Here is a 26,795-nt window from a genome sequence, read left to right as displayed (position 1 = left end):
GCAACACATCAGAAGGATCATTCACCATGACCAAGAGGGATTTATTCCTGGGATTCAAGGATTGTTCAACAAATGCAAATCAGTCAATGTAATACATCATATCAACAGAATGATGGGGAAAACCATATGATCATTTCAATTGATGCTAACAAAGCATTTGATAAAATTCAACATCCCTTTGTGATAAAAGCCATCAAAAAATTGAGGATAGACTGAATATAACTGAGCATAATAAAAACCATACATGACAGACCCACAGCTAGTATCATAATGAATGGGGAAAAACTGAAAGCCCTTCCTCTAAGATCTGGTAGAAGACCAGTATGCCCATTGTCATCAGTATTACTCAACATAGTAATGGATGTTCTAGATAGAACAGTCAGACAAGAGAAATATATAAAGAAAATCCAAACTGAAAGGGAAGAAGTAAAATTTTCCTTGTTTGCAGATGATATGACATTATATCTGGAAAAACCTAAAGACTACACAAGAAAACTATTAGAACTGATAAATTCAGTCAAGTTACAGGATACAAAATCAACATACAAAAATCAGTAGCATTTTTATTTGCCAACAGTGAACAATCTGAAAAATAAATAAAAATAACCCCATTTACAATAGCCACACACAAAAGTAAATACTTAGGAATTAATTTAACCAAAGAGCAAAAGATCTAAATGAAAGATTAATGAAAACTATGATACACTAATAAAATAAAGAGATAAAAAATATAAACATATTCCATGTTCATGGATTAGAAGAGTAACTATTGTTAAAATGTTCATAGTACCCAAAGCAATCTACAGATTTAATACAATCCCTATCAAAATACTAATGCTACTCTATACAGAAATGGAAAAAACTATCCTAAAATTTATATGGAACCACAAAAAACCCAGAATATCCACAGCTATCCTAAGGAAAAAGAACAAAACTGGAAGAAATCATATTACCTGACTCCAAATTATATTACAAAGCTATAATAACCCAAACATCATGGTACTGGCATAAAAACAGACACCTACATTAATGGAACAGAATAGAGAACCCAAAAACAAATCCACATACCTACAGTGAACTTATTTTCAACAAAGATGCCAAGAACACACGCTGGGAAAAAACTCTTTCTTCAATGAATGGTGGTGGGAAAACTGAATATCCATTATGCAAAAAAAAAAAAAAAAAAAAAAAAGGAACTAGATACCTATGTCTCACCATATACAAAAATCAAATAAAAATGCATTAAATAATTAAATGTAAGACCTCAAACTATGAAACTACAAGAAAACATAGGGGAAACTCTCCAGGACATTGATCTGGGCAAAGATTTCTTGAGTAACACTCCACAAGCATAGGTAACCAAAGCAAAAATGGACAAATGGGAGTACATCACATTAAATGTCTTTTGCACAGCAAAGGTCAATCAATAGAGTGAAGAGACAACCCACAGAATGGAGAAAATATTTGCAAGCTACCTATCGGACAAGGGATTAATGACCAGAATATATAAGGAGCTCAATAACTGTACAGGAAAAAAATCTATTCAATTTAAAAATAGGCAAAAGATTTGATATAAATGGCAAATAGGCATATGAAAAGGTGCTCAACATAATTAACCATCAGAGAAATGAAAATCAAAACTATAATATGATCTCACCCCAAGTAAAATGGCTTTTATCAAAAGGACAGGCAATAAGAAATGCTGGTGAGAATGTGAAGAAAAGGGAACCCTTGTACACTATTGGTGGGAATGTAAATTATTACAAACACTATGAAGAACAGTTTGGAGGTTTCTTTAAAAACAAAAAATTAAGCTGGCATATGTTCCAGAAATCCTACTGTAGCATTAGTTGTAGCATTAGCATACTGGTGGGTATATACTGAAAAAAAAAAGGACACAATATAGCGAATAGATATTTGCACTCCCATGTTTGTTGCAGCTGTGTTCACAATAGCTAAGATTTGGAAGCCCCTGTGTCCATCAATAGATTAATAGATAATGTGGTTCTTATATACAGTGGAGTATAATTCAGCCATAAAAAAGAATGAGATTCAGTCATTTGCAACAACATCAGTGGAACTGGATGTCATTATGTTAAGTGAAATAAGCGAGGCACAGAAAGAAAAACATTGCTCTCACTTATTAGTGGGATCTAAAAATTAAAACAATTGAACCCATGGAGTTAGAGGGTAAAAAGATGGTTACCAGAGGCTAGGAAGGGTAGAGGGGGAGAGGGTAAGGTGGAGGTAGGGATGGTTAGTAGGTACAAAAAACAGATGAATGAATAAGTCCTAGTACGTGATAGCAAAACAGGGTGAGTACAGAAATTAACTTCATTATCTATTTAAAAATAACTAAAAGAGTATAATTGGATTGTTTATAACAGCAAGGATTAATGCTTGAGGGGATTGATACCCCATTTCCATGATGTGACTATTACACATTGCATGCGTGTAGCAAACATCTCATGTGCCCTATAAATATATACATTTATTGTGTACCCACAAAAATTAAAAATTAAAATTAAAAAAGCAATTATTCATATTAGAAATGGTAAAAGTCATTATTATTAGTAGAAACTATAATGGATGGATGTTGAAATATACCCTTGGGTAGTCCTTGAAAAAACCCAAACCCGTAAAACACATTCGAAGAATATATAACAAGTTAACTGAAGAAAAAAACTGAATAATAAAAGCTACTGTATTAATCTAAAATAAGGTAAGGAAGTAAGAGAAAAAGGAAACCAGTGGGCTAAATAGAAAACAAACATTGAGTTATTAATAATTATAATAAATGAAAACTGTCTAAATACAGTGAGTGCAAAACAAGTTTCAGGAAAGAAGTAAAAAAATGTTTACAAGAGTCATTTACATTTAAAATTTAATGACAAGGGTGAAATGAGAATGATGAAAATAGATTATCATGAAAGCACCAAGCAAAATAGACTGGTTGTAGCATTAGTATACCAAAAAAGTAGCTTATACGGCAAGAAATGCTATTAGAGATGAAAAACATTTCAGAATGTTAAAAGTGTCAATTCAAATATGCAGATATAAAAATATTGTCAATACCCAGTAAGATAGTGTGACTCTCTCTTTATCTGTCTATTTATTTTATTTATTTATTTTTTTGAGACAGGGTGTTTCACTATGATGCCCAGGCTGGACTCAAACTATTGGCTCAAGTGATCCTCCTGCCTCAGCCTCCAGAGAAGCTGGGATTATAGCATGTGCTACTGTACCTGGCAAAAAACATGAAGTAGAAGTTAACTGAATTCAAAGAAAAAATAGACAAATCCACATAAAAAGTGGTTAGATATTTTTGTGTACCTATCTAACTGAAAAATTGATAAAATTAATAAAAATGTAAAATGTCTGAAAACCACAGGAAATAAATTTGTCCTAATGTACATATATGCAACAGTAAACCAACCATTGCCAAATGGTATAGACCTCTTCAAGATCAAATGTTAATAATTACCAAAGTAGACAATCTACTGGGCCATAAAGGAAGTTTCAGAAATGTTAATGAACTCAAATCAAACAAAGAAAAAGTATTAAGCACTTCTGTTTTTTCTATATTAACTGTATCAATTCATAACTAAATAATAGTTAAAGGGAAGCACCTTTTTATAGAAGTATGCAAACTGATAAAGAATTTTAATTATATATTTTATTTTTCTTTGATTTGTTGTTTCCATGTGTATTTGTCCATTCTCATATTGCTATAAAGAAATACCTGAGACTGGGTCATTTATAGAGAAAACAGGTTTAACTGGCTCACAGTTCTGCAGGCTGTACAGGAAACATGATGATGGCATCTGCTGGGCATCTGGGGAGGCCTCAGGAAACTTACATTATGGCAGAAGACACGTCTTACATGGCCAGAGCAGCAGCATGAGAGAGCAAGTGGGAAGGGGCTACACACTTTTAGATGACCAGATATCTCAAGAACTCACTCAATATCACAAGAACAGCACCAAGGGGATGGTACTAAACCATTCATGAGAAGCTGCCCTCATGATCCAGTCACCTCCCACCAGGCCCCACCTCCAACACTGAACATGAGATTTGGGTGTGGACACAGATCCAGACTATATCAGCATAATATATATTTTTTCTATCCTTTTAATTTCAATCCATATGTATCTCTGAATACACAATATGTCTACTGCAGAAAGCACACAGAGGGGTCTTTAAAAATACTTGTCATTCAGTCTGACAATGTATGCCTTATGATTGAATTGTTAAATCCATTCACATTTAATGATATTAATGATATATCTGGATTTACATTTGCCATTTTTCTCTATGTTTTCTATACGTCTCTTATTAGTTCCTTTATTCCCTTTTAATGTTTTCTTTTACATGAAGTGAATATTTTCTAGTGTAATATTTTAATTCCCTTTTTTAACCATATTTTTGGAGCTATATTCTTTAATCGTTGCTCTAGGGTTTTACGATGAATATCTTATCAGAACTTAATTCCACGAAATATAGAAATGTTACTCCTAAATAGTTCTATTCTCTCTTCTCTCTTTTTGTGCCACTACACATACTACATATGCATGTGTATACTTATGTATAAGTATACACAATCACACACAGATATATATATGTATATGCACATATATGTATACAGACATATGCACACACTCAAAACCCAACAAAAGATTGCTATAATTATTACCTTATATAATTTATGTCTATTAAAGAAACCGAAAGGACAAGAATATATTTATATGGCTTATTATATTAACCATCTTATTTACCATTTCTGGTTTTATTATTTTGTTCCTGTGGATTTGACATACCATCTGGTGTTATGTACTTACTCCAATTCAGCTTTGCTTCTACCCATCTTCTTTGTGCTTTCCCTGTCAAATATATTACATGTCTATATGTTGTAGGTTCAACCAATTATACATGTATTGTTTTTTAAATTAATTAGGAGAAAAAGGACAAGAAATATGAACTTATACTGTCTTCTATAATTGTACAATTAGCTTTACTGTTGGGAACAGGCCCCCCAAAATCTGGCCATAAACTGGCCCCAAAACTGGCCATAAACAAAATCTCTGCAGCACTGTGACATGCTCGTGATGGCTGTAAGGCCCACGCTGGAAGGTTGTGGGTTTACGGGAATGAGGGCAAGGAACACCTGGCCCGCCCAGGGTGGAAAACCGCTTAAAGGCATTCTTAAACCACAAACAATAGCATGAGCGATCTGTGCCTTAAGGGCATGTTCCTGCTGCAGATAACTAGCCAGACCCACCCCTTTATTTTGGCCCATCCCTTCGTTTCCCATAAGGGATACTTTTAGTTAATCGAATATCTATAGAAACAATGCTAATGACTGGCTTGCTGTTAATAAATACGTAGGTAAATCTCTGTTCAGGCTCTCAGATCTGAAGGCTGTGAGACCCTTGATTTCCCACTTCACGTCTCTATATTTCTGTGTGTCTTTAATTCCTCTAGCACCACTGGGTTAGGGTCTCCCTGACTGAGCTGGTCTTTGCACTTTACTAGTGCTCCTTGTTTTTGTGTGTATGCATTTGACTCACTATCTCTGGTCAACTGCTTTTAAAAATTTAATTTTATTTTTTGCATGGTGAGTCTGCTGACAACAAACTCTTTTTTTTTATTTGGACATGTCTTTATTTCATCTTCATTTTTTAAAAATAGTATTCCTTCGTTGACTGACAGTTTTTTTTTTTTCTTTTTCTGTGCAGTGGTGTGATCACAGCTCACTGCAGTTTCTGCTTCCTGGGCTTAACTGATCCTCCCACCTCAGCCTCTTGAGTAGCTAGAACTACAGTTGTGCACTAACATGCCTAGCTAATTTGTATTATTTTATTTATTTTTTGTAGAGATGGGGTCTCATTTTGTTGCCCAGGCTGGTCTTGAACTCCTGGTCTCAAGTGATCCTCCTGTCAGAGGTGTTTGAACCTGAGTAATTCCATCTTAAATAAGGGCTAGGTAAAACAAGGCTGAGACGTACAGGGCTGCATTCCCAGGAGTTACGACATTCTTACTGATAGAGTTTAGCTATGTCCCTACTCAAATCTCACCTTGAATTATAATAATTCCCATGTGTCACGGGCAGGGCCAGGTGGAGATAATTGAATCATGGGGGTAATTTCCCCCATACTGTTCTCACGGTAGTGAATAAATCTCATGAGACATGATGGTTTTATAAATGGGAGTTCCCCTGCCAAGCTCTCTTGCCTGTCACCATGTAAGATGTGACTTTTCTCTTCCTTCTCCTTCCGCCATGATTGTAAGGCCTCCCCAGCCACGTGGAACTGTGAGTCAATTAAACCTCTTTCCTTTTCACATTACCCAGTCTCTGCTATGTATTTATTAGGAGCATGAGAATGGACTAATACACTTACTCACAGGATGAGCTAGGGGGTCAGCAGAAGATACAGGTCATGAAGACCTTGCTGGTAAAACAGGCTGTGGTAAAGAAGCCAGCCAAAATCCACTAAAACCAAGATGGCAATGACAGTGACCTCTAGTTGGCTTTACTACTTGTTATACACTAATAGTAATGCATTAGCATGCTAAAAGACACTCCCACCAATGCCATGACAGTTTACAAATGCCATGGCAATGTCAGAAATTACCCTATATGGTCTAAAAAAATGAGGAACTCTCAGTTCCAGGAATTGCCTCCCCTTTTCTTGGAAAACTCATGAATAATGTACCCCTTACTTAGCATATAATCAAGAAATAACCATAAAAGTGGCCAACCAGCAGCTCATGCTGCTGCTCTGCCCATGGGGTAGCCATTTTATTTATTTATTTATCTAATAAACTTGCTCTCAATTTATGGATTTGTCTCGAATTCTTTCTTGTGTGAGATTCAAGAACCCTCTCTTGGGGCTGGATCAGGACCCTGTTCAGGCAGCATCTCCCTGATAACCCCCAAAGGGACAATACTGAGGAAACCCCCAACCCAAAGGAAATAGACTGCAGCACTGGTTGGCCGACTTTCAGTAAGTGGTGGGGTACCCAGGTAAAGGATGGGATTGGGTTTGAGTCCCAACTTGGGAAAGTTAGAGTCTCTCTTAAGACAGAGTGGGTTAAAAGCCCCTCTTGATAAAAGGCAAGGATGCTTGACTGAACTTGGGTTCAAGGCCCAACATAGGAAGGTTAGAGTTCTTCCTAAGATTGAGGGGGTTAGAGGCCCCTCTTGGTAAAGTCCATTTGGTTAAAAATGTATTTGGCATTAAAGAATTTTAATTACTATTCTCTTTGGATTAATCTGCCTTGCAATCTTTGCTGATGGCTGTTGGTGACAGAATTAGGCATATACAAAATTATGGGACATGGGGAGCTTTCTTCTCCCCAAAGGGGGAAACTTCAGAGCTGATGGGTCTTGTGGAAAAAAAAACCCTTCATTACTGACAAGTGGCTGCCTGAACTTTTCATTCAGTGTCACTGCAATGGGTGGGACTTTCTCTGGCTTCCCTGAGCTCCTGAGTTCCCTGACCCTCCCCGCCCTGCTACAGGCAGCGCAAACCCTTTCTCCCCTTTCCCTTTCCTATCTTTTCTGTTACACAGGGCAACCATCTTGCCCAGAGACCACATGCTGAAAAATGTCCTTGGGAGCTTGACCTTGTAATCATGTGGCAGTACCTTCTCTTGGTCTCTACCTTCCAGGAAATAGGAATTTGGGGATTCATGTCCTAGTTAGCTCTAAAAATTATCTTGAGCATTTAAAAGCCATTTCAAACTCAAAATTTACTGCTCTAGGCTTTTTCTGGGAAGGGCAATGGAAATTGCCCAGTGCTGTAGCTTAGCAGTTAAAGCTTTGTCTTTTCCCAATAGTGGCCCTGGATTCAGGTTCAATTTTCAGCCTAGGTAATGAGTACTTCCTGGCTGATCTTTGGGTAACCTTTGCCATTTGTTGATTCACCTCTCCTCCATGAACTGTCTTAAACTTTCCTTTCACTGAGCCCCTGGGAGGTTACATTTAGTAAAGTTCAAAAGCCAGAAATATTGGCAGTTTGGCGTGACTAAAGCTGGGTAATAAGAGATTTTTAAAAAAACTTTTTAAAAAGAGTGCTATGGTTAAAAGCTTAATTAAAAGTAAATATTCAAGCTTTAACAGCCTAGGGAAAAACAGAGAAGGCACCACAGACCCCATTTTGGGAAAAACTTCTGTTTTCCTCATGAAACCCCAGGAATTGAAAGTAGACAGATCCCTCTCAAAATCTAAGGTTCTGTTTTGTCTTGAATTACGTTATCTTATGTTTTTTATTTTTCAGGATATCAGAAATTACTTCACATTATGAGAGAACTTTGGTGTGTAACAACTGGGTAGGAAATATACTTTTGGGGATAGCTAATGTCAGTTATGGAAAGATACTCAGCTCTCTGCACGTTTGGATTACAGAAGCATGCTCCTGGCCACCTGGAAGGTATGATGATGTCCCCACCCCCCACTAAGAGAGAAGATTCCCATGGGGATGGACTGATTGGCTTCAGATTGCTTTGCAATGAAATGCACAGTAAAATCATCACACTGTTTTCTTACATAGCATTTCTCTTTTGGGGATCCAGGATTCAGTATAAAAATGAGACCCTTAATTCTGGGGACCTGTTTTTGCCTTCCAGCTGAGCCTGGTTATTAGGCCATAGAAACTGCATGCTTTCCTGGCCCTGTTCCTCCAAGGGATCAACCCTAAAGCCAGTAATTGAATTAAGAAACTGGCAAGTGAAAAACCTTTTAACTACTGGATCTTATGTCTGTGTATGTATTTGTATGTGTTGTGTGTATGATGTTTACATATGAAAGAGCTCTAATTAATTGGCTTAAAAATAAAAATGGCTGAGTTAACATTGTAACACATAATTGAGACTACTGAAGAAACAGTTTTACATGCAAAGTGTGTAAGGAAAGTAAGATGTGCTTTTGGTAAAAGATTATAAGAAGGCATGGAAATGTGGAATTATTTGGCTAGATTAAATATTAAAGGATTGTTTTAAGTTAGGATAAAGATGAAGGTTTGAACAAATTGTGGAAGGTTTGTGAAAAATTAATTGTAAAAGAGATTCTGTGTGTGAACATACTGGATAAAGGGGTATTATTCAGTTTTTCCATAAATTGAACATTGGAATAAAAGCACAACAGGGTTTGTCTCAGAACACTGATCTGCTCTTTAACAAAAATTGTAAAGGGTTATACAACGTTTAGAAAAATCTTACCTTCTGGTCAAACTGATTAAAACTGGATAGGTTTTATTAAGAAGTGGGTTTATTTGGGAGGCTGAGGTGGGTGGATCACCTGAGGTCAGGAGTTTGAGATCAGCCTACTGGCAAAACCCCATCTTTACTAAAACATGGTGAAACCCCATCTCTACTAAAACTACAAAAAATTAGCCAGGCCTGGTGGCGGGCGCCTGTAATTCCAGCTACTTGGGAGGCTGAGGTAGGAGAGTCACTTGAACCTGGGGGTTGGAGGTTGCAGTGAGCTGACATTGTACCATTTCACTCCAGCCTGGGCAAAAGGGCAAAACTCCGTCTCAAAAAAACATAAACAAAAATGAACAAACAAACAAAAAGGAGTGGGTTTAACATTAATAGCACATCAATGCAAAGATGAAATGTTTATTTGGTATAAAAATCATACAGGATGCAATGTCAAATGTGAAATGATGTTAGCTTTCTTTTAGCTGTATTTGTATAAATATGTTACTGGTATGTGTTCCAAATAATGGGAAACTCCTACAATTCTGATATGATTTACAGTATGTTATCATTAATAATTATAAATATTACATAAAATCATCATATGTCATTGTGTGTTTTAGGGCAATCACAGTTAAAAACATGATTTGTCAATATTTTGTCATTCATAGATTAACTGTTGTCTCGTTTTGATCCTCTTTTTTGAGATGGAGTCTCATTCTGTTGCCCAGACTGGAGTGCAATGGCGCCATTTTGGCTCACTGCAACTTCCGCCTTCTGGGTTCAAGCGATTCTCCCGCCTCAGCCTCCAGAGTAGCTGGGATTACAGGTGCCAGCCACCATGCCTGGGTAGTTTTTGTATTTTTAGTAGAGAAAAGGTTTCACCATGTTGTCCAGGTTGGTCTTGAACTCCTGACCTCAGGTAATCAGCCTGCCTCGGCCTTCCAAAGTGCTGGGATTACAGGACTGTGCCACTGCACCCAGCCTGCAGTTTTTGTTTTCATTCTTTCACAGAACAAAATTTTTGTATGTTGATGAGCTCCAGTTTGTGAAATTTACATTGTATGAACCGTGCTTTTTGTGTTGAGTCTAAGGCCTCTTCATTCATCTAGCCCCAGGTCATAAAGACTTTTGCTTTTTTTTCTTCTGACAGTTTTACAGTTTATATATATAATATATATTTATTTATTATACTTTTTATATTAAAGTCTACTATGTATTTTGAAATAATTTTGTAATAAAGCATGAGGCATAGACTGAGATTCTTTTTTTTTGCCTGTTGATTTCCAATTGCTCCAGCACCATTTGTTGAAGTCTATTCTCCATTGAACTTTTGCATCTTTATTAAAAACCAATTGAATATATTTGTATAAGCCTATTATAGGTTCTCTATTCTGTTTCATTGATTTATGTTTTTATTTCTCTGCCAATATTATACTATCTTGAATACTGTAGATACAGAATGAAACTTTCATTGGGTAGAGTTATTCTTTCCACTTTGTTCTTTTTAAAAATTGTCTTAGCTGTTCTAGGTTTTGTGTTTTTCCATATAATTTTAAAATAAATTTATATAATTTTATAGACACAAAACACTTGCCAGGATTTTGATAGGTATAGCATTAAATTTATGGTTCAATTAGGGGAGAACTGACATCATTACTATGCTGAATTTTTCAATATTTGAACACAGAATGTGTCTTTATTCAAGTGTCCTTTTATTTCTTTGTTGTTTGGCAGTTTTTGCGTAAAGATAACATGTGTGCTTGTAAGTTTGTATCTAGATATTTTATTTTCTTTTGAACAATTGTAAATGGTGTTATTTTAAATTTCAGTTTCCAAATGTTTGTTTATAGTATATAGAAATCCAACTGATTTTTTTTCTTTTTGTGTTTATCTTATATGCCACAAAGCAGCTAAAATGACTTATTCTTATAGTCATTTTTTCCTATGCAGATAATCAAGTGGTCTGCAAACAGGAAGAGTTTTGTTTCTTACTTTCTAATCTATGTGGTTTTAGCACATATTCTTGCGTTATTGTGCTACCTAGCATTTCTAGTACTATGTTGAATAAAAGTAGTCAAAGAAGATATTATTGCTTTGTTTCCAATTTTTGAAGGAAAACATTCTTTCACCATTAAGTATGCTGTTAGCTATAGGTTTTCTCTAGATGCTCTTAATCAAGTTAAGGTCCCATCTAGTCCTAGTTTGCTGAGAGTTCTTATTATGAATGGGTTTTGAATTTTGTCAGATGCTATTTTTGCATCAATCGATATGATCATTTGATTTTTCATCTTTAGCTCTTGACATGGTAGATTAGATTTATTGTTTTTCTACTACTGAAGTAGTTTTCTGTATATTTCAAATAAATGTCAAATTGTCGTGGCACTTAATTCTTTTTATACATTGTTGGATTTAATTGATAATATTTTATTGAGGATTTTAGTTCGTAAGAGATACTGGTTTTCCATTTTCTTTGCACTGTCTTTCTCTGTTTTTGGTATCAACATTACATTAGACTCATGAAATGCATTTCCTCATCTTTTATTTTTTTGGAGGAGATTGACTGAAACTGATGATAATTCTTTTTTAAATATTTGGTAGAATTCTCCAGTGAAACCAAAAAGAAAGTCCTGAGGCTTTCTTTTTCAGGAACTTTTTCATTATGAATTTAAGTTACTTAATGGCTTTTATACCATGTAGATTGTCTATTTCATCTTGGTTAGTTTTAGAAGTTTGTGATTTTCAAGGAATTGGTCCATTTCTGCTAAATTGTACAATTTATGAGTATGAAGTTTTTAATAGTATTACCTAATTATCCTTTTAAAGAATAGAAGATCTGTAGTAATACTCCTTGTTTTATTCATGACATTGGTGATTGTGCCCTTTCTCCTTTATCTTTGCAATGTAGCAAGAGGCTTACCAATTTCTTTGAGCTTTATAAAGAAGCAGATTTTATTTTACTGACTATTGTTTTCCTGTTTTCAATTTTATTTATTTCAATACTTAATTCATTGTTTTCTTTCTTTTGATAGCTCTGAATATATTTTGCTCTTCTTTTCTTCTAGTTTCTGGAGGAAAAAACTTAGATTACTGATTTGAGAACTTTCCTCTTCTCTTAATGTCTGCATTGCATATAATTTTTCCTCTCAGCCCTGCTTTCACTGCTTTACAGATTTTTTGATGTGTTATATTTTCATTTTCATTTGTGTAAATTTTTAAAATTTCATTTGAGACATCTTATTTGATTATTTACTAGAGTATCTTTTAATTTCCTCTGGCATGTATTAGAGCTTTTCCTGATATTTTTCTGTTTTTTTTTTTTTTGTTTGGTTCCATTATGGTCAGAGGACATACTATGCATAATTACAATTTTTAAGCACTGTTTTGGCTTGTTTTATGACTCAGGATATGGTTTTCCAAGGTAAATGTTTCATGTGTGCTTGAAAAAAAATGTGTGTTGTTTAATTTTTGGTGGAGCATTCTGTATATTTCAATTTTTGGTACACATACTTTTAAGACTGCTGTTTTCCTGGTGGATTGAGCCTTTCACATTATGGGATGTCCTCTCTGTCTCCAGAATTTTTCTTGTTCTGAAGTCTACTTGGTCTGATATTAATACAGCCACTAATGCTTTTTACATTTTATTTATTTATTTATTTATTTATTTTTGAAATGGAGTCTCACTCTGTCATCCAGGCTGGAGTGCAGTGGTGTGATCTTGGCTCACTGCAACCTCCACCTCCCCGGTTCAAGTGATTCTCCTGCCTCAGCCTCCTGAGTCGTGGGGACTACAGGCATGTGCCACCATGCCTGGCTATTCCTGTACTTTTAGTAGAGACAGGTTTCACCATGTTGGCCAGGCTGGTCTAGAACTCCCGACTTCAGGTGATCTACCCGCTTTGACCTCCCCAAAGGCTGGGATTACAGGCGTAAGCCACTGTGCCCAGCCCACTCCTGCTTTTTATTTTTAAAATTTGTGTTCACACATAAATCTTTCGCCATCCTTCTGTATCCTATTGCTTACTACCTACTTATGTCATCGTTTTTGAAATTAGTTTCTTTAGAATGGCATTTATTGGATCATTTTTTAAAAATCCATTCTGTCAAAATCTGTCTTTTAATTGGCATATTTAGGTTATTTATATTTAAGGTAAGTATTAAGACCATAGACCTTAAGTCTGCCATTTTATTATCTATTTTCTGTTTTTGTCCTGTTTCTTTTTCCTGTTTTTATATGCTTGCTTATTGTGAATCACTTAAACACTTTTTAGAATTCTACCTTTATTCATAGCGTTTTGAGTATATTGCTTTGTATACTTTTCTCAGTGGCTGTTCTCAGTATTACAATATACAGATATAACTTACCACACTCTACCAGTATTGACATTTTATCATTCCAAGTGAAATACAGAAATCTTACCTCCATTTAGGCAACTTTACCCTTCCACATTTTAAATATGATTGTGTTAAGTATGTACATATATAGAATACCATATTATACAGTATAACTGTGATTTTAAAAATTATAAGAAAATACAATCTATTGTATTGACCCATTCTGCTGTTTTCTCCTTTCTGAAATTTCAGGCCTTTTTCTATTACTTCCTTTCCCTTTAAAGAATTTATTTAGCCACTCTTTCAGAGTGGTTTTCTAGTGACAAATTCTTTTAGTTTTCTCGTTTGAGTATGTCCTTACTCATTCTTGAAGAATAACTTCATTGAATATGGCATTTGTAGTTGACAGTTCTTTTTTCCAGCACTTGAAAAATGTTGTGCCACTTCCGTCTGTTGCCCCCTGTAAGTTTTCTATATTGGTGATGGTATTTCTCAGTTCTATAATTTTCATTTGGTTCCTTTTATAATTTTTATTTGGCAAGATTTTCCATTTTTTCATTTTTTAAGAGAATTCATAGTTGCTTACTGAAGCACTTTTATAATAGGTGCTTTAAAATCTTTGTCAGATAATTTCAACACCTGAATCTTCTTTGTGTTGGTGTCTGTAGACCGTTTTTTTCTCACTCATGCTGTGATTTTCCTTGTTCTTGGTATGATGACTGATATTTTTATTGTCACCTAGGACATTTGGTATTTTATATTCGAGACTATTTAATCTTTTTTAGCAGATGTCCCCCATGTCGCAATGTAACACAAGGGCCTTATGGACATGCATGTTCAGCTTCTGCAAGGTCTCACTGACACCACTCTGGCAAAAGTGAAGCACTGATTCACACTGCTTAATTTAAGACTGTAAGGTAGAAGTTCAGCTCCCCTCTTGGCTCTGCTGAGACCTTTCTGGTGAAAGTTGACATTATCTTGCTCCACTGTTGATACCAAGTAGGGGCGCATGCTAATACCAAGGGTGGGGGAGAGTAGATGGTTGACTCATATTGTGAGCAGAAGTACGAATAGCCTCACCTGGCTTAGCCTTGTTGATACAGCTGGGGGTAGAGGTTCGCCCCTCTGCCAGGCCTCACTTACGTGGGAAAGGAAAGGTGAAACAGTGGTGACTAGCTCTACTTTGTGCTGCCTTGTTAAGTCTCACTGCTATTGAATGGGGATGGAGGCTCAGCTCATCACTGGACTCCACTGACACTACCCTGCTGGGAAAATTGGAGCACAGCTTGTTTCCACTGGGCTGGTGATAGATCAACTTCTGCTTGGTTTCAACTTTAATATCATAGCCAGGAAATCAGAGTGACATCTGCTCTGCCAGGTGAAAGATGGAAGAATAGCTCCCTACTCAGCCCTGCTGCCACCACCAGGTGAGGGATTCAGAACTATGCCACTTACTTCTGTGGGATGGCAGGGGGTGATGTGGAATATCAGCTGCCTGCTTGACTCAACTGAAACTATAAGGGAACTGAACAGTTTTTCCATTGGTGCTTAGCTGTAGTAGGGCAAATATTGCTGAAAAGCCATTCTTGCCTCTTAGGTGACCCTTGTCCTTGTCTGTTGGCTAGACAAACAGGCTTTTGTAGGGGTATTTTTTGTTTACGCCACCTGTTGGTGGTTCCAGGTTGAAGGCTTTCTTCAGTATCCTGTCCAGAATATACAGGAGATAATAAGGAAACCCAAGTAACTCACTGCCATGTCATTTCTCAATTCCTGAGGTTCCCAGGTAGCCAGGTAGTCTGCCTTCTTCTTTCCATCTTTCAGAATCTTTCTTTCTTTCTTTTGGTTTTTTTGTTTGTTTGTTTGTTTTTGAGATGGAGTCTCACTCTGTCATCCAGGCTGGAGTGCAGTGGCACCATCTCAGCTCACTGCATCCTCCACCTCCCGGGTTCAAGCGATTCTTCTCTTGCCTCAGCCTCTCAGGTAGCTGGGACTACAGACGCATGCCACCACACATGGCTAATTATTATTATTATTTTTGTATTTTTAGTAGAGACAGGGTTCCACCGCATTAGCCAGGATGGTCTCAATCTCCTGACCTCGTGATCCGCCCGCCTTGGCCTCCCAAAGTGCTGGGATTACAAGCATGAGCCACCGCACCTGGCCCAGAATCTTTCTATGTTTATTTTATAATGCCTAGGCATTTTTAGTAGTAATAGGAAGGATCTGGAAGGAATGAAGCTACTCCATCTTGGCTGGAAGTCTCCTCAGCAGGAATACTTTTGAAACATGACAGAGATATTATAATGTTATCTGGAGCAATCAATACATGAGCCAATAAAATAAAAAAGAAAAACAACACAGGACCTTTCCTACTATGCTAAAAAAGCGCTATAATCAAAACCATACAGTGCTGAGAAAAGAATAAATAGATTAATGGAACAGAAGTTCAGGAAAAGACAGACTTAAGTATGCATATGTCCTAAATTGGAAAATTTAGTATAAGATACATGAGGCAAAATTCAAACCAGTGGGGCAAAAATGGACTTTTTCATTAAGAATTATCCCTCAGGATTTTTCCCATGGGCTGGAAAAACAAAGACACATTTTAAAAATATTGTATCAATTTAGTCACCTCACATATAAATAAAATCTATAGTAATATACATTGCAGACAAAGAATATTTAAATCTATCTATTTAAAATAAATGCATTCAAGATGGTAGTGTAAACTGGCATAACTACTTTCGAAAAGTGAGATTTCAGTCAGGAAAGTGGAAAATACATGTTTCTTAATACCCAGGAATTCCACTCTTCAGTATACACTTCAGAGAAACTTACACATGAGTACCAGGATGCTCTTATAATAATGTTTATAGCATCATTTTTCATAATCGTCCCAAATGGAAACAAGCTAAATATTCAACAGTAGAATGTCTCAGTGATCTGTGGTACAGTGGTGTATTTTACAATTAAACAAAGACCTTAGTTACAGTCAATAACATGAATGAATCCTACAAAAACGGTTGATAAAAAAGCAAGGCACAAAAAAACTGCATACAATATGATTTAATTCATATGAAGTTCAAAGAGAGCAAACATGAATTGTAATGCTTAGGGATGTGTATATATGTTGGTAAAACGGAACAAAAGCAAGGAATTGATAATGATAAAAATCATAATAGTAGGCCAGGCGCGGTGGCTCACGCCTGTAATCCCAGCACTTTGGGAGGCCGAGGCAGGTGGATCACTTCAGGTCAGAAGGTTCGAGACCAGCCTGGCCAACATAGCAAAACCCTGTCTCTACTAAAAATACAAAAATTAGCTGGGTGTGGTGGCGCATGCCTGTAGTCCCAGCTACTCAGGAAGCTGAGGCAGGAGAATTGCTTGAACCCGGGAGGTAGAGGTTGCAGTGTGCTGAGATCGTGCCACTGCACTCAAGCCCGGGCAACGGAGACTCCATATCAAAAAAAAAAAAAAGAAAGAAAGAAATCAGAATAGTGGTTACATCTAGGGTGAAAAAGGGACTTCTGATTGGGCCAGGAATTTATTCACTCTTTATGTGGCTAAGGGCTAAGAATCCATTCAGTTTTGAAGTGATTTATTACAATCAATAAATATATGTGTAATTGAAAAAATTTACGAACTAGATAATTTCTGGTGCTAGAAAATTGTGAAAGATTCCCACATCTGCCAAAATGTGATTTATGTTTAATCAGTCATATTATTTTAATAACAAAAATACATATGCATATTTATTTATACATGGTATATACTATAGGTAGCATATCAAATTCAAACTCAATTGTTCTGTTTAGATAATTTAAGATTACTCAGATATTACCCAACTGAAATGAACATTACATCCGTATGCTTCACATTTCTTTCAGCTAAAACAAAAACGATCGTAACTGATTTCAGCTGAAAATGCTAATGTGCCATCAAATATTGGTGAAATGTTTTAGAACAGTTTTTCTTTGAGTACTTTGAAAGCAAGATGAATTCCTCATTTTTTTTAATGCCTCAGGCCTCAAACTCTCAAGTTATTTTAGATATAATACCAGTAATCGACAGAAAAATTATGTTACATATCATCCATGAATCCTGCTTTTTTTAAAAGGAATCTCCTGAGGGATAACTCTTGTAACTCTAAAATAAAAAAAGCACACACAATGAAAAAAAAAAAAGCTCATTCCTTTAGGAAAAAAATCACTATTTAAAAATAGGCAACAGTCCTGCTAATTAATTAAACTAATTAAATAATATATTAATACTCTGCCTTTAGGGTAAGTCTTCCTTAAGGCTACATCTTCAGCCCAATTTTAATACCTCATATAACTTTTCCGTGAGATTCCATTCACTGACTAGCATGGCCTCAATTAACTCTCTTGTATGAGGACAAACCTTAATATCAATTACTAGATTGTGTTTCTCTTCTGAGTTCCAGGCTGATTTATTCAATGACGTATTGGATATTTGGTAATCTGAGAGGGACCTCAAACTCAGTAAGTCCAAAACATCCACTTTCCTATTAATAATATTCTGTCTCCAAAACATCCTTTTTAAGTTAACAGCAACACCATCTACTCAATTTCGCAAGACAGAAATCTGAGTCAATCTTCCCAATTTCCCCTAAACATCCAATAAGTTATCAAGTACTGCTGATTTTACTTTCTGAAATAATATTTTTCAAATCTTGTTTTCTTCTCTAGCCTCATTGTCACTGCTTGAGTTCAGGTTCTAATCATTTTGTGCCTACATTCCTGCAACCTGGTCTCCTTCCATCTAGGTAGAACCTCTTCTCTGCTGAAATCACTTTTCTCATTCACCACAGTAAGGCTTTAAAAAAGTATCAAAATGATTATGTTACTTTTTTCCTTAAAAATCACATAAAGGAATCCCATAATTTTCAGGATAAAAACCAAACTTCTTAACATGGGATAAAGGCCTGCTTCCAGCCCTTTATCTTACCAGTCCTTATTTTATACCCTATAATCTGGTATCCTATTATTTCATGTCTACGCTTCTGTATAAAACTCCAATTTCCTGGGGGTTACCTCTTGGAAAGACTTTGCTGATTTACTTTTTCCAATGTCCAGGTGTCCCTTCTATGTATTTCCATAAAACTCTTGGTTTATCTTCATCAGTTAACACACATTTTAATTGTATTATCAGACAGGGTGCCTTTACAATACATAATTTCAATTCAATATTCTTTACATAAATGTTGCTTATTTATATATATTTATTAATTGCTTAAAGTTTCTAGAGTTCAATTTTTGAGTCACTATAAAATATATTTCAAGAAGTAATATCCTCATGCTTTTCCAACCCTTTAACAACATTTGATGATATTTTTAGAAGTCATTATTGAATGTCAAATAAAATCTTTATTCAATTTCCTCATATGAAAAATGAGAGATCTGGATTAGACCTAAAGTTCCTCCTAGCTAAAATATTTTACAAGTTCACACAAAGTTGAAATAAATTTCTTGAAATTTTTTTTGAAGCTAGAATTACCACATTAATTTCTGATGTTGACCATACATTAGAACACTTGACATACTGAAGCTAATAGTGTATCATATAATAGATCAATGGGCTTACTTGATTTAAAAATAATGCAAACAAATTACAAGATTTTTTTCTTTTCAAAAATGTCCCTTGAGGCTGGGCGCAGTGGCTCAAGCCTTAATCCAGCACTTTGGGAGGCCGAGGCAGATGGATCACCTGAGGTCAGGGGTTCAAGACCAGCCTGGCCAACTTGAAGAAAATTTATCTCTACTAAAATAAAATTAAAAAAAAAATTAGCTGGGTGTGGTGGCATGTGCCTGTAATCTAAGCTACTGGGGAGGCTGAAGCAGGAAAATCACTTCAACCCAGGAGGTTGGAGGTTGCAGTGAGCTGAGATCATGCCACTGCACTGCAGCCTGGGTGACAGAGCGAGACTGTCTCAAAAAAAAAAAAAAAAAAAAGCCCCTTGAGTCTTGAGTCATAGAATTAAATAATTATTTTGAATTGAATTTGAATTTATTGAAAGATTTGAATTTATTGAACTTGATATTGAAAAGTTTAATCAAATCAAGCTTAGTGATTTGTTGAGATCTTTACATGTCATTGTTAACAATTTAACCAGTATTGCTTATTCTTCATTATTAATATCCAATTATTCAATCTTGCTTTTGAAAAAGAACAATATATTATGTTAGAAAATTAATATTCCATAAGACTTAGTAAAATGTTAGAGACAGAATAATGTCATAATGCTCTAATTTTTAAAGAGTAAGTCAATTTTTCATTACTGTAATGTAAATTTTTAATTGAAATTGGCATATCGTGTTTTCAAAGGAACCCAGAAAAATATGTACTAAAAGACTGATACTATTTCACTGAGCAGTGGTTTGTAGTTCTCCTTGAAGAGGTCCTTCATGTCCCTTGTAAGTTGGATTCCTAGGTATTTTATTCTCCTTGAAGCAATTGTAAATGGGAGTTCACTCATGATTTGGCTCTCTGTTTGTCTGTTATTGGTGTATAAGAATGCTTGTGATTTTTGTACATTGATTTTGTATCCTGAGACTTTGCTGAAGTTGCTTATCAGCTTAAGGAGATTTTGGGCTGAGATGATGGGGTTTTCTAGATATACAATCATGTCGTCTGTAAACAGGGACAATTTGACTTCCTCTTTTCCTAATTGAATACCCTTTATTTCCTTCTCCTGCCTGATTGCCCTGGTCAGAACTTCCAACACTATGTTGAATAGGAGTGGTGAGAGAGGGCATCCCTGTCTTGTGCCAGTTTTCAAAGGGAATGCTTCCAGTTTTTGCCCATTCAGTATGATATTGGCTGTGGGTCTGTCATAGATAGCTCTTATTATTTTGAGATACGTCCCATCAGTACCAATTTATTGAGAGTTTTTAGCATGAAGGGTTGTTGAATTTTGTCAAAGGCCTTTTCTGCATGTATTGAGATAATCATGTGGTTTTTGCCTTTGGTTCTGTTTATATGCTGGATTACATTTATTGATTTGCATATATTGAACCAGCCTTGCATCCCAGGGATGAAGCCCACTTGATCATGGTGGATAAGCTTTTTGATGTGCTGCTGGATTCGGTTTGCCAGTATTTTACTGAGGATTTTTGCATCAATGTTCATCAAGGATATTGGTCTAAAATTCTCTTTTTTGGTTGTGTCTCTGCCCAGCTTTGGTATCAGGATGATGCTGGCCTCATAAAATGAGTTAGGGAGGATTCCCTCTTTTTCTATTGATTGGGATAGTTTCAGAAGGAATGGTACCAGTTCCTCCTTGTACCTCAGGTAGAATTCAGCTGTGAATCCATCTGGTCTTGGACTCTTTTTGGTTGGTAGGCTATTGATTATTGCCAGAATTTCAGCTCCTGTTATTGGTCTATTTAGAGATTCAACTTCTTCCTGGTTTAGTCTTGGGAGAGTGTATTTGTCGAGGAATTTATCCATTTCTTCTAGATTTTCTAGTTTATTTGCGTAGAGGTGTTTGTAGTATTCTCTGATGGTAGTTTGTATTTCTGTGGGATCGGTGGTGATATCCCCTTTATCATTTTTTATTGCGTCTATTTGATTCTTCTCTCTTTTTTTTTATTAGTCTTGCTAGCGGTCTATCAATTTTGTTGATCGTTTCAAAAAACCATCTCGGGATAGCATTGGGAGATATACCTAAGCTAGATGACGAGTTAGTGGGTGCAATGCACCAGCATGTCACATGTATACATATGTAACTAACCTGCACATTGTGCACACGTACCCTAAAACTTAAAGTATAATAATAATTAAAAAAAAGACTGATATTATTTAAAAGTGGTGAAGGCTTATAGGGAAAAGAAATTGCAACAAGATAAAAAGATAATCCATTATGCACACCCATGCTTATACACAGTGTTTTCTTATGTAGATTTTTAATGAACTACACAGGAAAGGGTTCCTTTTTGATTCTCCTAATATTGTAGTCAGAAATTCATTGCAAATGGCAGATAAATCTGATGGTGATTATCTGATACATATAAATTTTTAATTCACTATGATAACTGAGAATTAAATAATATTCTAACATAGCCAAATATCAATGGCATAAAGAAAAAGCAACTCTTCCCCACCCCTCACCAAGATGCTAAATGTTTGTAGAGGTGAAAAATGCCATACTATACCTTGATTTCTTCTATTTCGTCTGGTACTATCTTGTATGCTGATATAGTCCCACCCAACCTGAAATTAGGAGAAGAAAATATTCTCAAAACCAGCAATAGTGTTTAAAATGTATGAAAGATTTCTGCCATTACCTTCAGAATGCTACCAATAACTCCCAGTATTCACCCCAACAACCATGGAGGAAAAACAACCATTTTGTGCATATATTTTCCATGTATTAGTTTAAAAGAGGTAGATAATGAATGACTATCGAAGAGAAAATATTGTTAGATTTTTTTACCCATAACTAAGCTCCTCTTATTGATGATTTTAATAATGCTGAAACTGTCACTTTTACTGCTGTATTCTGTCACAGCTAACATGCATCAGGAACTGACAGCAAACATGTTTGACTTTTTTAAGAAAGAAATCATAGCTTTTTACTTTTTATAGTAGCTTTAGGTTTACAGAAAAATAGAGCAGAAATTAGAGCATTCACATATTTCTGCCCTTCCTTCCCCATGACCTTGTTTCCCTTGTTATTAACATCTTGCATTAGTGTGGCACATGTGCTACAACTGGTGAAAGAACATTGATTCTGCTTCTTTTTTTAAGTAATTTGAATAGGGAGTCAGAGAGACGTGTGTGCCCAGCACTGTCCAAGGGGAAGAGATGAGAATTCGGGAGTTACAGATAATTTAATCCTTAAAATGTTCTTTGCCTTGAGACAGTGATGCCATTATACGTCATATTCAACTGTTTGAAATATTTTTTAGAAAGCAACTAAGCTTTATATGAGATCATGTGCCAAGTATGTATCATATATTATCTAATTTAATCCTTGCAATTATCTCTATTATAAAAATGGGAAAATTGAGACAGAAACATTCAGTAATTTTTCTTAAGCAACTGAAGGAACCAGCAAACGAACGAGTTGAGATGTACAAAAGTGTAAAATACACACCAGATTTTGAATACTTAGTATGAAAAACAGAATAATTTTAATATATTGACTACATGTTAAAATAACATTTTGATATATTGGGTTAAATATATTATTAAAGTTAATTTCATCTGTTTTTACTTTTTAAAATGTGGCTACTTAGAAACTTTAAAATTACATACAGGGTTGTGGCCCCCAGCACATCTCTATCAGGTACTCTAGGCTATTAAACTCCAAATTACCTAACTGCCTTTGTTCTAATTCAGTGCTTACCAAGGAACCTTCTGATTACTTATCTGCACTTATAAGTATACCTCAGTAACAAAAAAAGGAGTATCATACGTAAGAGACTTAAGTATTCTGGACCCTTTAGGATATCTCCTCTCCCAAATGTAAAATAATAAATACCATTCTGGTTTCCATTAAAAAAAAAGATACCCAACCAAATGATCCAAAAACTATGCTTATTACTTGGGTGACAAAATAATCTGTACACCAAACCCTCGTGACATGCAATTTACCCATGTAACAAACCTGCAAATGTACACCCTGAACTAAAATAAAAGTTGGAAAGAAAAAAAAAAGAACGTATAGGTTTTAATCTCACAATTTCAGTGGCATTCAGAGAAAAGGCATGTTTTAAAGCAAAGGTGTAGTATCTGAGCAGACCTGGAGTTATAATTTTACACAAGACAACAATGTTTGAGATTTTCCTACAGTATTTTAAATAAAGTATACTTTTATATCATTTCCAAATGTAGCTATATTTTTAAAATGTTTTAACAGAGAAAAAATAGTTGAAAAGTGGATACATGTTAATGGTACAAAGGAAGGACCTTTGATTTGCTCTATTTGAACAATAATATAATTATGGAAATCATATATAAAATCAGATAGAAATAAAAGTTGGGTTAGAGAAAAATTATGTTCAATTGCTTTGAAAGTTCTCAACTGAGAATCACACACTGACTAAACAGGTCATTAAACAATATAAGTGGAATACAAGACTTTTTGAGAGAAAAAATATACATAGGTTTAAAAATGCTAAATTATATTATAAAGATGTCCAACCTCAGGAAGAAATGCATTGAGAAGCATGACAAGTTTAATAAGTAAGGTAAAATATATGCATTATTGCTAACCATGTCTTACTAATGCTTTGGGATAAAAGTAAATTTTTTTTTCTAATTGCATTCAAATTATTTTCTTATTTGTGGTACAGCACTTTGAGGAAATAACAATGACAAGATTACAGAAATTAGTCTGAATGATATCTACATTAAAACCTTGTAGATATGGTCGGGCGCGGTGGCTCATGCCTGTAATCCCAGCACTTTGGGAGCCCGAGGCGGGCGGATCACGAGGTCAGGAGATCGAGACCATCCTGGCTAACACGGTGAAACCCTATCTCTACTAAAAATACAAAAAAGTAGCCGGGCGTGGTGGTGGGCGCCTGCAGTCCCAGCTACTCGGGAGGCTGAGGCAGGAGAATGGCGTGAACCCGGGAGGCAGAGTTGCAGTGAGCTGAGACTGCGCCACTGCACTCCAACCTGGGCGACAGGGCGAGACTCCATCTCAAAAAAAAAAAAAAAACTTTCTAGATATGATGCTCAATTACCTTATGTCAGCAGTCAAGATGACAAAATATAAAGATTATCTAGGGCCCAATGATAGTAAAATACTCTATGTTTGACAATATTTAGAACTGACTTCAGGGCTAGGTTCACCGGCTCATGCCAGTAATCCCAGCACTTCTGGAATCCAAGGTGAGAGGATTTCTTGAGGCCAGGAGTTTGAGACCAGCCTATGCAACACAGTGAGAGTCCACTTCTTTAAAACAAACAAAAAAAAGAACTCTTACATCAGTGATGTGTAAGTTCCAAAGCAAAAGAGAGTCACGACCTAGGAACAATATTATTAAAGATTTCCCCAAATCATCTGGTGCGGTGGCTCATGCCTGTAATCCCAGCACTTTGGGAGGCCGAGATGGGAGGATCACGAGGTCAGGAGTTCAAGACCAGCCTGACTAACATGGTGAAACCCCGTCTCTACTAAAAATACAAAAATTAGCTGGGCGTGGTGGCGGGCACCCATAATCCCAGCTACTCAGGAGGCTGAGGCAGAAGAATAGCTTGAACCCAGGAGACAGAGGTTGCAGTGAGCTGAGATTGTGCCATTGAAACCCAGCCTGAGCAATAGAGCGAGGCTCCGTCTCAAAAAAAAAAAAAAAAAAGATTTCCCCAAATCAAAAATTCCTAAGATTTGTTAGAAAGCAAGTCTATTATTGGCAGTGATTTATTTTCTTGTGTCTAATATTTCTGGTACTCAACTATCCCCATGTTATCAGCCTTCAGCCTGTGAAAAGCACGCAAAAGAACTTATTACCTGCCATCTTTTTCCTGACATACACTTCATGGGACAAGTCTGCCCCATTGCACTTCCCAAAGTAGGAGTAGCTCTGCTCTTTACATGCCACTCAGTCTGCACGGCGGCAGTCTTCTCTGGGGAGACCAGAAAACCTAGGCTACTGAGCCAAATGGTAGAGGAAGGAAATGGTCTGGATTAAACAGCAATGAAGGAAGTAAAGGAAGAAGGGGGAAAAAAAAGTCCTGTGATTTCAAGGGCAAGGCATTAATTTTTCTAATGTGCTCAAATATTAAATCATATCTAGAATAAACTTCAACATTGGGGCAAACAGTATCTGTATAATTGTACACATACCAAGGGGACGGTTTTAAAGACCAAATTTATTTGAAAGTATACATTATTGCTTTTTGTTTAAAAATTTATTTTCATTTTCACACTATATCTGATTCTTCTAAAAATTCTTTGATTTTTAAAAACACATATCAGAAATAACAGGGCTGAGGTGATAAATTTCATTATTTTAAAGAAGAATATGAAATTGGTCATTAGGATGGGGAATACTCTATTCAGGAAGAAATAGTGCTAAACGTATACCTGTGAATTTGGCCATTATTCATTATTCGAATACATCTTTGAAATAATCTGACAAGAAGAAATGATGTTTCCAATCTCTCTGACTTCCTCTTTTGCCCTTCTCTCTGCTTTTAAGGCTCATGTGATTATATTGGGCTCAACCAAATAATGCGGGATAACCTCCCTATTTTAAGGTCATCTGCAATGTCACTTTTGCTATATAACATAACTTATTCACAGGAGTAACAAAAGCAGGTGAAAGTCATGAGTCCAAAATTCTGCCTACCACGAGGTCAAAGATTAAAAGCAGGGCCTGCTATCTAAGTAATCAGATGGGACTGTGGCCCACCTATGGTTAACTGTGGCTTCTCCCAGAATGGTAGCAGTGGAGATGGAGAAAGTAAATAATTTCAAGATATATTCTAGAGGTTAGAATCAACAGGAATTAATGATGGATTACATACACATTGAGAATTTGGACAAAAGAGGAGTCAAGGGTCAACACAGGGTTATCTGTCTTTTTTTTTTTTTTCCTAAAGGACAAAGGTTTATTTTTTTGTTTCACAAAAGTGGAATTTTCAAAAGATAACATTTACAATAGTTTACAAAATATCAAATAGTCAATTCTCAGTAGTTGTAATAGTTATTTCTATAAAATTGCCACACACTCTGAAAGAGCTAATACTGAACCACTGCTCCTAGGAGAAATAAAAGTTTAGATTGCTGCAAGCCTGTGGTCACAACATTTTCATCAATAGATAGATATATAAACTTGTGTTATGTGTGTTTCTGTTTGAAGACACCCAATCAAAAAACCAAACACTGCATATTCTCACTCATAGGTGGGAACTGAACAATGAGATCACGTGGACACAGGAAGGGGAACATCACACTCTGGGGACTGTTGTGGGGTGGGGGGAGGAGGGAGGGATAGCATTGGGAGATATACCTAATGCTAGATGACGAGTTAGTGGGTGCAGCACACTAGCATGGCACATGTATACACACGTAACTAACCTGCACAATGTGCACACGTACCCTAAAACTTAAAGTATAATAAAAAAAATTTGCAATTTTGCAATGCCACCTTGGCCATAAGTCTAGCATCCACATATGCCTTGATCTCTTTCTGGCTATATTCTATTCTATTGGGCAATTTACCTGCCCTCGTGCCAGTGCGGTAACTGGTCGAGCGAGTTCTCCCAGGTTAACTTCTTCAAGA

The 26,795-nt window shown here is 36.0% G+C and overlaps 1 protein-coding gene across 15 annotated transcripts in view; it reads right to left on the bottom strand.

Annotated features, from left to right (window-relative positions):
- The window catches only part of GPHN (gephyrin), a 674,811-nt gene that overhangs the window by 387,634 nt on the left and 260,382 nt on the right, over positions 1–26,795 (bottom strand). For all 15 annotated transcript variants that reach the window (XM_055362127.2, XM_055362134.2, XM_055362131.2 and 12 more), the window contains exon 3: positions 21,711–21,768. In XM_055362127.2, the coding sequence (XP_055218102.1) occupies positions 21,711–21,768 (58 nt within the window). The remainder of the gene's footprint in view (positions 1–21,710; positions 21,769–26,795) is intronic.

Source organism: Gorilla gorilla, chromosome 15 (assembly GCF_029281585.2).
Source record: "Gorilla gorilla gorilla isolate KB3781 chromosome 15, NHGRI_mGorGor1-v2.1_pri, whole genome shotgun sequence".
In the NCBI taxonomy this organism is placed as follows: Eukaryota; Metazoa; Chordata; class Mammalia; order Primates; family Hominidae; genus Gorilla; species Gorilla gorilla.
The sequence above is the reverse complement of the archived record's forward strand: the minus strand, read 5'-3'. Positions and strand labels throughout refer to the sequence as shown.